This window comes from Carcharodon carcharias, chromosome 9 (genome assembly GCF_017639515.1).
Source record: "Carcharodon carcharias isolate sCarCar2 chromosome 9, sCarCar2.pri, whole genome shotgun sequence".
NCBI classification, from domain to species: Eukaryota; Metazoa; Chordata; class Chondrichthyes; order Lamniformes; family Lamnidae; genus Carcharodon; species Carcharodon carcharias.
In genome coordinates, this window is record NC_054475.1 from 123,633,796 (window position 1) to 123,645,975 (window position 12,180).

The 12,180-nt window shown below is 39.5% G+C and overlaps 1 protein-coding gene across 2 annotated transcripts; it reads right to left on the reverse strand.

Moving 5' to 3' along the window:
- Positions 1 to 311: 311 nt before the first annotated feature.
- hmgn7 (high mobility group nucleosomal binding domain 7) lies at positions 312 to 11,007 on the reverse strand. Of its 2 annotated transcripts, XM_041196393.1 has the most exons (6): positions 10,757 to 11,007; positions 7,624 to 7,647; positions 7,496 to 7,525; positions 7,363 to 7,416; positions 2,586 to 2,729; positions 312 to 987 (listed from the first exon to the last, which is right to left on the reverse strand). In XM_041196393.1, the coding sequence occupies exons 1-6, from the start codon at positions 10,772 to 10,774 to the stop codon at positions 940 to 942; spliced, it is 318 nt and encodes a 105-aa protein (XP_041052327.1). In that variant the 5' UTR covers positions 10,775 to 11,007; the 3' UTR covers positions 312 to 939. The 2 variants fall into 2 exon arrangements, with proteins under 2 accessions (XP_041052327.1, XP_041052328.1); XM_041196394.1 differs by lacking the exon at positions 7,496 to 7,525 and having other exon boundaries at positions 10,757 to 11,002.
- Positions 11,008 to 12,180: the final 1,173 nt, after the last annotated feature.

A 12,180-nucleotide genomic window follows, 5' to 3' on the forward strand; every position in this document is an offset into this window, starting at 1 on the left:
GTCTTTTATATAGGGGCAGGATATCTTCATGTAGACACCTCAGCTGTCATGAGAGAATATTTTAAAAAGCAGGTTCCTCCCGAGGCCAAAAATATTTTCAAAAGGGAATGCAAGATACTGTGTAAAGCAAAATTGTAAATGCATTCTTTACAAACTAGTTCACAATTGTGCTAAGTGCAGAGATTCTCCCTTATGTATTCACGAACAGTAGTGAACTACAAATTGATGGGTTGTGCTTTTGTGTTGTTCCTCAGTTCTTAAAACGTGCTCTGAATAGAATGAAATAGCAGTGATACTTCATGTAGCGAAACTTTGGGGAGGTTTTTTTTATTAAGGTAAATCATCCAGCAAAAATTCTGACAGGAAGTGGGTACATACAGCCATCTGCCCTTTTAAAAGAGATGTTAAATTCCATTAGAAACTAGTTTTACATGATTGCAAAGGTTTTTCTTTACAAAAATGACAAATTTAAAATTAAAATATTTTTCACATTAGATTTCCAGGCCCCACATTTTTATTTTTTTTCACCAAAATATTTTACCTGGTTACAAAACTAACCCACAAAACCACTGGAATGTTTTGACACAAACAACTTTCGCCTTACTCTTCCCCACTTGTAATAGCCTAACACCACAAATACCTGGTGAATTAAAATCAGACCTTTTAAGTATGACACAAGACAAACATTGACAGAAGTCAATAACTACCACCATTTACTTATTCCCACATATCACACTAACTACGACAATCACAATTTTAAAACAATGATTCTTTAGGGTTTCATACCCCCAAATAATCTTGAGATGTGGGTGTTTCCATAATTAAATTCATGCTAAAAAAACCTTGTATTTATAAAATAGTTGATAAAAATATTCCTCTCTGTTAACAATACAGTATGGAGGTATGGGTGCCATTGATGGAGATGACGGGCAGATGCAGTTACTCTGACTTGGCTTCTTTCTCTTCACAGCTTTCAGTAGACTGTGCCTGAAATGTGAAAAAGGTAAAAATGTAGTAAGGGCAATTAGGGGCTGACAATGAATACTGACCTTGCCAGTGATATCCACATTCTATGAACAAATTAAAAACAAGAAAAAAAGTTAAATAAATTGCAGCAAATGAGTGTTGGCTTTAGAGTATTCTCTCTAATTGCAACCAGTTAAATGCATAAATAACTGAAAAATGTAGAATATATCCTTGTTCATTCAGCTCACAGCATTCCTAAAGACTTGCGAAAGACTGCACTTTGTCTTAATTTGCCACTAAATTTATATATCCAAAACATCAGACTAAATTTCAAGCAATCCTTTAGTAAGGTACTGGATGTTTCTGTTGGTTATAATATACATCTCTCTGGATAATGAAGTAAATATCCCCTCTTCTCATTCCAATTTGTCTTATTCATCAGAAGACAGTAGCTACCACCAAGTGAGGAGCAGGTAGGTTAAGGTTATTACTTATAACACTGACTTATAAACAACTTCATTAGTTAACACACTGGGGTGGAGGTCAAGGAAGGAGGGAAAAACTGTAGGACAAAGATGTTAGTCCATTTGAAAGCACTGCTGGGTTATGTCACTTTTGTTTTCAACTGGGGAGAAAAGATCTCAAACACCCTGTTCCTCCTACAGCGATGTACCCTGTGGACTTTCAGAAAATTTTCACTTTGCCACTTCCAGGTACAGACCACAACACTCTCAGTTTAACGTGATGAACCCTGAACTGTTAATTATTTGACTGTTACCCAGTATGGATTATTGTAATTTCTGAAATTGAATTTATTAAAAGTATACATGTAATTCTTTCCTAAAAGAGTAAACAATCTGCAAGTACAAAATTCAGTAAAAATCTGCCTGTATGTACCCAAATTGCACACCGGAGACTCTCCTATGAAGTATTTCTCACTTTTGCTGTACCATCTGAAAAGCTGGAAAGTGACAAAGCACCTCCCAAAAATAAACAGAGAGTAATCTGGGGCCCAGTCATTCTCTCACAACTGACCAGTAGCTGTACTCAGTTTTAAAATTACTGTAGCTTACTATTAGAACAGAACATAAAAAATGAATGATGCTGCAATAGCTGAAGCTGAAAGTCCATTTAGCATTGAACTTAACATGTCCAATCAATACAGAGCAGCACACAGTACTGACAATACAGCCAAAATGTTCAAGTTCAAGTCAGAGGAAGTACTTTTAATAGGCGACATCTTAAAAAAAATTCTCTCCTAGTAAGGGAAAGCATTAAAACCAGGAAAGCTGTTAAATTGCTTAAAATACGAGGAAAGATGACCAAGATCTTTTTCGGGTGGATGAGTCAAGATGGATCAAATGACCTCCCATCTGTAAATCAGCTATGTATTTTAGACCTTTCAAATTAAGAAACTTTGTGTAAGTTTGGGTGAAGAAATGGAAGAGGGAAAGAGACAACAAGGGAGAGTATTTGATAAGCAAAATCTCAAACTGAAAACATTCAAATTACAAGGACTAAACAAACTACAATTGGATATAGCTTTTAAAATGCTACAGGTCAGCAGTTATATGAAGCAGACACTGTTTAACATTGCTGCTTTCCAATGTGAAATTTACCTCATCATTTTTGGCTTCTCCGTTCTCAGAGGGAGTTTCTTCCTTTGCATCCTCTTGGTTAGTCTCTTCTTTGCCTTTTGCTCCTTTTTTTCCTTTTGCTGGTGCTCTCTTTTCCTCCTTCTTGTCATTAGCAGCCTTTTCTTTCTAAGAACATGAATCCAGCACGTTACCACCAAACTAAATATTAGTGTCAAGAGAAAAATCAGGTAATTTCTGAATATATAAAATATTTACATTAGCCCACTTCATGTTTCACTGATGCCATGTGATTGAATACTCTGTAGTAAACTTAGTTTAGTTTTATTTAATTACATTAAGGATAGTTACGTTTTGGCCCTACATGATACCTTAGCTTCAACTATTTTCTAAAATGATAAAAAAAATGTTAATAAGTGCACCCATTGACTTTGGCACTCATCCAAGTGCTGGTACAGATATGCAGAATCAGCACAATATCATAAGCTTTTGCTCCAAATCAGTTTAAAATAAACTGTGTTGGAAGCAAGTCTGCTGGCTTATCAAAAAGTTAACAAAAAACTGCAAAATTTGAACATTTTTTCATTTCAGTAAAAGGCTACTAAATAAAAATATTCTGCTGCAATTAAAAACCATTAAGTGTCTGAATTGAAATAGCTATGCAAAATTTTAAATTAAGTCTTTATAATTTACTTCCCCATGTTTCATTACTGTAAAACATACAATTAATTATTTCATTTCAGGGACATGATCCCAAATTTTAAAAATGCAGTTACAGGTACTTAATGAAAAAGAACATCTAACTGCCCATTAGCAGTTAATAAATGAAGGAGTTGAATTTTTAAAAATGCACTACATGGCTCTCAATGTTTTGTAATTAAATTTATTTTGTGACTTCAATATAAGCAACAATCTTTGCTGGCATCTGCAAGAAGCTAAATGATGGTTGTGTTGCATATGGAGAAATGGACGTCAAATGAAATTAAGAAATTTTAGAAATAAACATCTGACTCCTGAAAAAAATGTACTTGCATGAATCAATAGTTAAACCTATTTTAAAATACTGATATACAATAATTTTATTCATGCATATTTCCATTTTAACTGCTTATATTTAGACAAGTACAGGAGAGAGAAAGGAAGAGAAGGATACACAAAAAGGGCAAGATTAAGAAAGGTGGGAGGGAGTTTGTGTGGAGCATAAACACCAACATACAATCACTGGGCTGAATAGCCTATACTCGTGCTATAAATTCTATGAAATTGGGTTACTTTCATTTGATAACCAAGCTGCAAGATACTGTGTTCATTTGTTTCCAACCCTGCCTTTGTCTTTCTTCCCCTCCCTTCCAAAAAAAAACTCTTCGACTTCTCAGGTTACTCATTTATTTATCAAGGGGCAAGATTTCCACTCAAATAGATTGCTATTACTATATTTTTATAAAAGGTATGCAACACCCAGATCCTCTCAACAATAACCTCACTAATATTTTAAGCTAACCTCAGGGCAAACTCATACCTATTCTGTGCTTTATGTGTCCATTATCCACTTCTTCCACATAATCTTAAGGATCTTAACAGAAAGGCTCACATTCAATATCACAATGTGTTTGATGTGCAGTGACAATTCAGCATTTAACATGCAACTTTCTGGAGACAGCAATATCCCCAAAATTGTAATTAGATGAATAACAAGTTTTCTGCATTGGGGAAAGCTATTGATTGAAGGAGAAACGTTGGCATTCCCTATTTTCCTTTGAATAGTAGCATCGAATCTTTAACATCTACCCACAATGACCATAACGGAGACTGCACTAGAGGGTCATCTTGCATTTCCCTGAATCAGGAGTTAAAACATAAATATTGTTTATCACTTATCAACTGAAATCTTGATGTTGTCTAGGTCTTGAAGCAGTCCTTGCTGGCATGCAGCATTTTCTTATGGTTTCAATTTAAATTATTTCCTAACTGAAATAAATTGAACCCTTCTCCTGCCCACTTGCCTGTAATCTACTCCTTTATTCAATTTATCTGATAAACCAATTATTTAAAAAGTGGAAATGTAATGTTTAAAATACTGATAATACATTATTTCAAAGAAGAAAAGCCAGCTTTGAATCAAAAATTTGTACCTTGCTTTAACGTAGCTCTCCTAAATAATTCATACTTTCCACAAAAGCTACCAAATCAAAACTAAAATTAGAAAAAATTATGAGCTTTCCAAATGGCTAGTTGTTATCATAGGCTTCTAAATAAACTGCAATGATAATTTCCTCTATTCAAATCCAGGAGGACAAGTTTCTTTTTTGTCCCCTTTGATGTTCTCAAATCAGTTAACAGGCAGCCAAAGCCTTGGTTTAACATCTCATCAGAAAGGCATCTCTGAAAAGCTAGCACCATTTCTGTTAGCTTTGCTTGATTAACACCCAAACTTCTAACCCAGGGGCATGCTAAGATCAGCAACTGCTAGTGACAAGTTTCTTGGAGGCATTACAAAACTGCACTATAAAGTCTAACAGCCAATTGCTACATAGGAACCACTAAATTTGAGCAATGAGCCATTGTATTTTTTTTCTAAGATTATAAACAAGCTACTTCTCTTGATTCCTTTTCTTTCCTACCCTCCTGAGAGCATTGACTTCTGCTAGCTTACGGATTCCAATGGCAGAATCCATTCAAGTGAATACCCTCACATTAGCCAAGACGATGTCTACAGGTTACTTCACACATGGGTTACTGGACAGTGAAATAGAATATATCCAAACTCCCTAATAAGGCATTGTAGTCAGATGTAATGTCCTTAACTCCAGCCAAGTTTAACTAACTCAGCAAAAACTAATGTCTCAAAAAGGAGGGAGCACTTTGATCAGGTACCAGTGGAACAGAATTGTAATAAAATTCACTATGTTGGCAGGAAAGATTCATAATTTGGGAGGGGAGAAAGTGAAAGAAAGAGCGAAAGAAAAGCTTGGTGTTAAAATATCATTTTATCTCCTACTAGCCTGATGGACTTTGATGTATGTATGCACACACATACAATTCCTAGCATGGTTTTGTTGGAGGGAGTTGGGGAAATGGTGGCGGACACCAAACAGAATGGGTATGAAAATTTAATAAGTTTAACAAAGCAGACAGGTTTGAAAAATTAAAAGTCACGATTAACAATAGCACAAATGAGAGAGTATAAACTAGATGGTAAATTTTTTAAAGGTGGTGCAGGAAGGGACACCCAAGGGTTCACATACACAAATCTTTCAAGATGGACAAGTCAGTACAGCTGCTAATAAACTCAAGGAACCTAAGTGCTTTATTAACAGAGGCAGAGAGTACAAAAGCAAGGAAGTTATGGTAAACCTTTATAAATCACCGGTTCAGCCTCAGGTACAGTATTGTTTCCAATTATTGATACCTGTAATTGTAGCTTTAAGGAATGTAGTGACTGTAGCTTTAAGACTTATTTTGTTATATAGTATCATGTGATAGTGTGAATAGATCAGCTCTAAGCGTAGGGAACCTTAGAATGGGAGGTTTGCTTCTAGTTGTGGAGCATGATGAAAGCATGACTGCTGCTGCAGCCTGTAAATAAAGTTTGATGTTTCTAATGAGAAACTTATCTGGGAAATCAAGTCCATAACAAATCGGCAATGAGGATGGGCAGAACCGCTAGTCCTTGTCTTAAAACAGGATCAGACCATCCAAATCGGTGGGAGAATATAAGCTAACAGTGAACAAAGCTGCCAAGTTGGACAAGTACCCTAACCCCAAGATTGAGGATCTCCATGCTAAATTAGGAGGAACAACTTATACTGAAGTAGATATGAGTCACAAGTATCAGCAGTTGAAACTGGATGATACCTTGAGTTTGTGACCTTAAACACCCATAAAGGGTTATATCAATATACGCATCTGACCTTAGGCGTTTCTTCAGCCTGCATGATTTTCCAGAGGATGATGGAGAGTTTGATACAAGGACTACCTCAAGTCGTGGTCTATCTGGACAGTGTCCTAATAACAGGGTTCAAGGAAGCTAAACTCTTCCAAACAATTTCTGGAAGCAGGAATGTGCTTAAAAAAATAAAAGCATACCTTTTCAGGCAAGTGAAGTCGTTTATTTGGGCCACCGGGTGGATGCCCAAGGGTTACACCCCGTAGAAGAAAAAGTTAAAGCTACAATTACTACAATACCTTACTTCAGAAAGGATGTCAAGAGTTTGGAGGGTTCAGGGGAGACTTACCAGAAGACCCCAGAGCTCAGAGAATTCAGACCGGAGGAGCTGTGTGTTCTCCTTATAGCAAAGTAGTTAAGGGGAGATTTAATGGGTGTTTAAAATTGAAGTGTTTTGATGGAGCAGATATGGAGAAACTGTTTCCAGTAACATGAGGATTGGTGGCAGAGGAAACAGATAAGATAATTGGCACAAAAAACAAAGAACCAGACGAGAATTTTCTTTTCAAAACTCAGCGATTGTTACTATCTGGAATGCATTACTGAAAGGGTAACTGAAACAGATTCAGTGGTAATTTTCAAAAGGGAATTGAAAGGAAAATGTGTAGGGCTATGGGGAAAGAGCAAAGCAGTGGGCTAATCGGTAACTCTTTTGGAGAGCTGGCACAAGCACTATTTGTAAAATGCCTTCCTTCTATGCTGTGCAATTCTATCAAGTCCCATGAAATCCCATTCCCTCCCCAAATAGCCAAACAAGTATGTTTTTGTTTGTCTCAACAGGTTGAGAAGCAAATAAATTGCAAATCATGTTTTGCAGACTTTATGAAGTGCTAACAATGAAACCAAACCACTTACTTTAGCTGGCGCCTTCTTTTGTTTTGGCTCTGGTTCTGGAAGTACTGGTTTCTGCTATAAAGCAAAGACATTCATTCAATCTTCGGCTCTCATTAAAAAAAAAACAATTATAAAGGACACAAAAGTTACTTACTGCTGACAATCTTGCTGACCTCCTTTTTGGCTTTAGAAAATATAAAAGATACATTGATTTTAGAGTATTTTAAATTTGTCTACACAGAAATGTCCAAAAGTTTTTAAAGCTCTGAGAAAGACACCAACCTCTTCTCTTGCCTCTCCAGCATTCTGCAAAAACAAAAGAATACATTTCTATTGGTTATATTTGTCAGTTTAAAGTTCTCAAAAAACAAAGTGATATTCTTTTCCTAGTAATCTACCAAATTAAGGTAGCTGGGGCTATGGCTTAATTTATCTGTTACAGGAATCCAAACTTCTGATCTAGCAATTTACAATAATGAATTTATTAACCAAATGCAGATTCTAAATTCAGGCGTCTACAACAGCTTTTGGCCAAAGCTTACAGTAAAACACTTAGCTTTGCTGTGCTGGCCTTTCAACAAAAACAAATTCAGATTTTTCTATTAAGACCAACTAAATCAAATCTTTTAACAGAAGATCAGTGTTCTGGAGTTAGCCATTACACTTGCAGTTTTCACTATGCACCTCAAGGTCTGTTCCATTAAATGATACAAGTCCCCATAGTTGAGAGTCAACACAAAATATCAAGTAATACAATCAATTATCAAAGTTGTAATTCACAAGCAATTCATGAGCAACATGCATTTGGAAAAAATCTTCACGTATTGCCAAGGTATTTCAATTCCAAAATGTAAATACCCAGGATATACAGGTGGGGGTGTGGCTTAAAGAGTTACTAACCAATGGGATTGACTAACGGTTATCAAATTAAAGAGTACAAAACACAAAAAACAAAATCATTCAAGTAGTTAAAATCCAGTATCCAGGTCAAAGTAAAAGCACAACAGAAAATTGTGCTAATTAAATACTGTAATCATATTCAAATAAAGCAGATGGGAAAATCATACAAAATAATATTAAATTCCAATGTACAAATAGAAAATTGCCAAAAATATTTTATTCTACAGTATTGAAATATCTAAATAAATTGGAACATTTCTGTAAGCATAATGCAGACTTAAACAACCAACAGCTCAAGAATTTGTCTTACAGTTTGTGTAAGAAATGTGGAGATGGTGGTATAGTGGTAATGTCACTGGACTAGTAATCCAGAGACACACGTTAATGCTCTGGGGGCATGGGTTCAAATCTCACCATGGCAGCTGGTGGAATTTAAGTTCAATTCATAAATCTGGAATTAAAACTTAGTAATGGTGACCACTGATTGTTGTAAAAACCCATCTGGTTCAATAATTCCCTTTAGGGAAGGAAATCTGCTGTCCTTATATGGTCTGGTCTACATGTGACTCCAGACCCACAGCAATGTGGTTGACTCTTAACTGCCCTCTGAAATGACCTAGCATGCCACTCAGTTCAACAGCAATTAGGACAAAAATCTGACCTTGCTGTAGACACCCACATCCCATGAAAATAAGACGAGAAAAAACAGGGCAATACAGGACCGCAAGTAATTTAGACAGACTTTTGGGTGTTAAGCAATCCAAAATCATGCATAAAAATACCAGAGTGACCCAACCGTCTCTACTTTAAGGGATTGTCCTTCATTTTGACTGTTTGCTCTGCATTCTTTATGGGACTCCTTCTGTCCCTATTTCTCAGAAAACCTGTGGAAAACAGCCTCAGAAGTTTCCTCTTGCCCTCATTTTTTTTGAGAATGCACGCTGTGGTGGTTGGCCACATGGGGTAGTTATGATCACCAGCACCACCCTTGTCCCTATGGTGAGCAGCACACAACCACCAACGCACCTCCCTCCCCCTCAACTGCCAGCACTACTCTCCCTCACCACTACCCCCAAACCCCAGTTGAAGTGTCCTTATTTTATCTCATAACAGTCGGTTGGAAATTACATTCAAGGTAAGCTGAAGCAAAGTTCCCAAAATATTTATTGCAGCAAACTCCATAATAGCAACAGCAGGGGTAGGTCATTCGGCCCTTCAAGTCTGCTCCCCCATTCAGTAAGATAATAGCTCATCTGGTTGCAGCCTCAACTTGTCTGTCTGCCTCCCATAACCCTTGATTCCTATAAAAAAATCTGTTTAATGCTGCCATGAATAAATTCAAAGACCCAGCCTCCATTGCTCTGTGAGGGGGCGAGAATTCTCATCTCAATCTTCAAAGGGAGACCTTTTCTTCTTAAACTGGATCCCCTAGTTCTAGTCTCCCTATGCAAGATATATAGATTTACATAACAGCTGAATTTACTATCCTCACTGGGGGGGGCGGGGGGGGGAGGTGTTGGAGAGGAAGGAAATTAAAGATCTACCAGAACATCCTATTTATGAATCTGGACACAATTCTGTAAACTTGACCACCTCAACCATCAGATCATGCCCTTAGTCACACAACAGCCACATATAATATATATTTAAGATCTACCTTTAATTTTCGTTATCTTTATTTGGGGAAGGCTACCCATTTAGACACATTACATTAAAGACAGATGATCCAGCTGAGCTAACTTGTGTTTCTCACTACCTTGCACATGATGAGTTCATTGGTTTGGATCCATCAGTTTCTCGTGGTTTGTTACATCCTGGAGAGCCTGCGCTGCCTGACGCACCGTGGTGACGTCAACGCGTCCGTTCAAGCTTCCCGCTCTTTTCGGAGGCTCCGCCCCTTCAGACCTGATTCAAATCGGTAGGGGGGCGGGGAACTCGGCCAGGTTCGCAAAGCCGCTTTAACAAAGTCAAAACTCGCCCGTCAAACCCAGCCGAGTTGCCGTCGTAGAGCTTCGTCCCCACCAAACCCCCAACGCCCCCTCTAGCCAGTTCCTGTCGGTCCACACTGAATGTGAAGGAGGCACCCTTCCCCCACAGGAAAGCGCGTGCAAACCCCAACAGTCTGGAGCGGCGCGAGGAGCCGGCTGGAAATTCGAATAACCCGCTCCCCCCACTGCGCCCCCACCCCCCCCCCCCACCGTCCCCACCGCACGCCCACTAACGGCCGGAGGCGACACTGCGCCGCAGCCAGGGCCCCGAGAACAAAGGACCACACGGCTCTGGATTACCACCACCCCTTCCCCGCCGCCCAAGCAATGCCCGAGACCCAGGCGACTTCCTGCCGGCCGCAAAGCGCGGACGCCGGGCAGGGAGACGGGGGGAGGGTGGTTGATGGATTGGGGAAAAGGGGTGACGTGCACGGCAGCGGCACCAATGTTAAACGCTGCCCAACTCGCAACTGCCATTAACGCAACTTTAAGACCCGACATTTCGGCGCTTCTCTCTCTGCACGTACCTTTCTCTTGGGTGGCATGGTGACTCGATTGATCAAAACAATGAAGGGAGGGGAAATAAAATAACAAAAGGCGGGGGGGATAACCCCGAGGAGTGAATTATTTAATATATATATATATTTTAAAAAGCCACGGGGTTTTTTTTCACCCCTTATCCTTGCCCCCCTCTTTCACACACACGGGTACCACCAATGGCCACTCACAGCAAGTCGCAACGACTGCAACCAACCCTGCTGCCAAGCGGTGTGGTGACTGACGGCGCTCTCGACCAATCGGAGATCCGAAGCCGCTGGGCGGGCACGGCCCCAACACCCCCCACCACGGGGCCCGACCAATGGGAAGGAGCTGTAGGCGGGTTCGAACCAATGGGAGGGGGAGGTGAGCGCGTTCTGGCAAATGGGACAGTGAGGTGGGCGGGTTCCGGCCAATGGGAGAGGGAGGTGGGCGAGTTCCGGCCAATAAGAGGCAGACGGGTGTCAACCAATAGCCAGGGGCCTGGAACGATTCTGACCAATAGGAGAGGTAAGAGTGCGGATTTAGACCAATGGAAGGGGTCTTTGGATCGGTCCCAGCTAATGGGGAGGGCGAGTGGACGGATTTTGGCCAATGGAAGGGAGATAAGCGGATTCCGGCCAATAGAAGGGGAGGGGAGGTGAGTGAGTTCCGGCCAATGGGGGGGCAGTAAGCGGTTTCTGGCCAATGAGATTGGGAAGTGGGCGGAGCCTCGAGAGAGGGGCCGAGTCGGTGGGAGCAGTGGCGGCTTGTGGAAAATTGCCCAATGCCCGTTGGCTGTCCCCGCCGGAGACGCTCATTATATATATAAATATATAAAAGATAATGCTTCAATATTCAGTTTTATTTGTAAAACACGAACGTTCTCCTAATGAGACGGCGGCGCAAATCGGTGACCACCCTCGGGCAGAAATAAGGGAGCCTCCAATTGCAATATTTATTAATATTTAAAATACATTTAAAAAACAAGGTTTTAATCTGCTCAAACCGGCTGAAACCAGATCTGATTAAAAGCTGGGCCCTGGTTGGATATCGCAGGGTCACGTGATCTCCCAAAATATTAATGACCCTTGACCGTGAGGCCAGTCTTTTAAAAATAATTTATCTCACATCAAACCTTAACGCAGAGACCCACAGCATTGCAATACTAAAAATACTCCACTGTCTGCTTTCTTATATTTCAGTTTCAGTTTCTTATTCACTTGTAGTTTCATTTTCATATAACATTCTTAAATATTAGTCATTTTTATTATTCAATCTCCATTGATTATTTTTCTTTCTTCTCCAGTGAACAGGCTTGAAAGATGAATTGTAAAACGGTGCAACGTCTGTGTATATGTGTGTGTGTGTGTCCACACTCTCATCACATTGAACAAGTTAACACCTTTGTACTTGGTTCTAGTGTTCCACGTCG

Coding starts and splice junctions, on each gene's coding strand:
- hmgn7 (XM_041196393.1), bottom strand. Junction 7,526..7,623: donor CTGGAGAGGCAAGAGAAGAG/GTTGGTGTCTTT, acceptor TATTTTCTAAAG/CCAAAAAGGAGGTCAGCAAG. Junction 7,417..7,495: donor GGTCAGCAAGATTGTCAGCA/GTAAGTAACTTT, acceptor TTTGCTTTATAG/CAGAAACCAGTACTTCCAGA.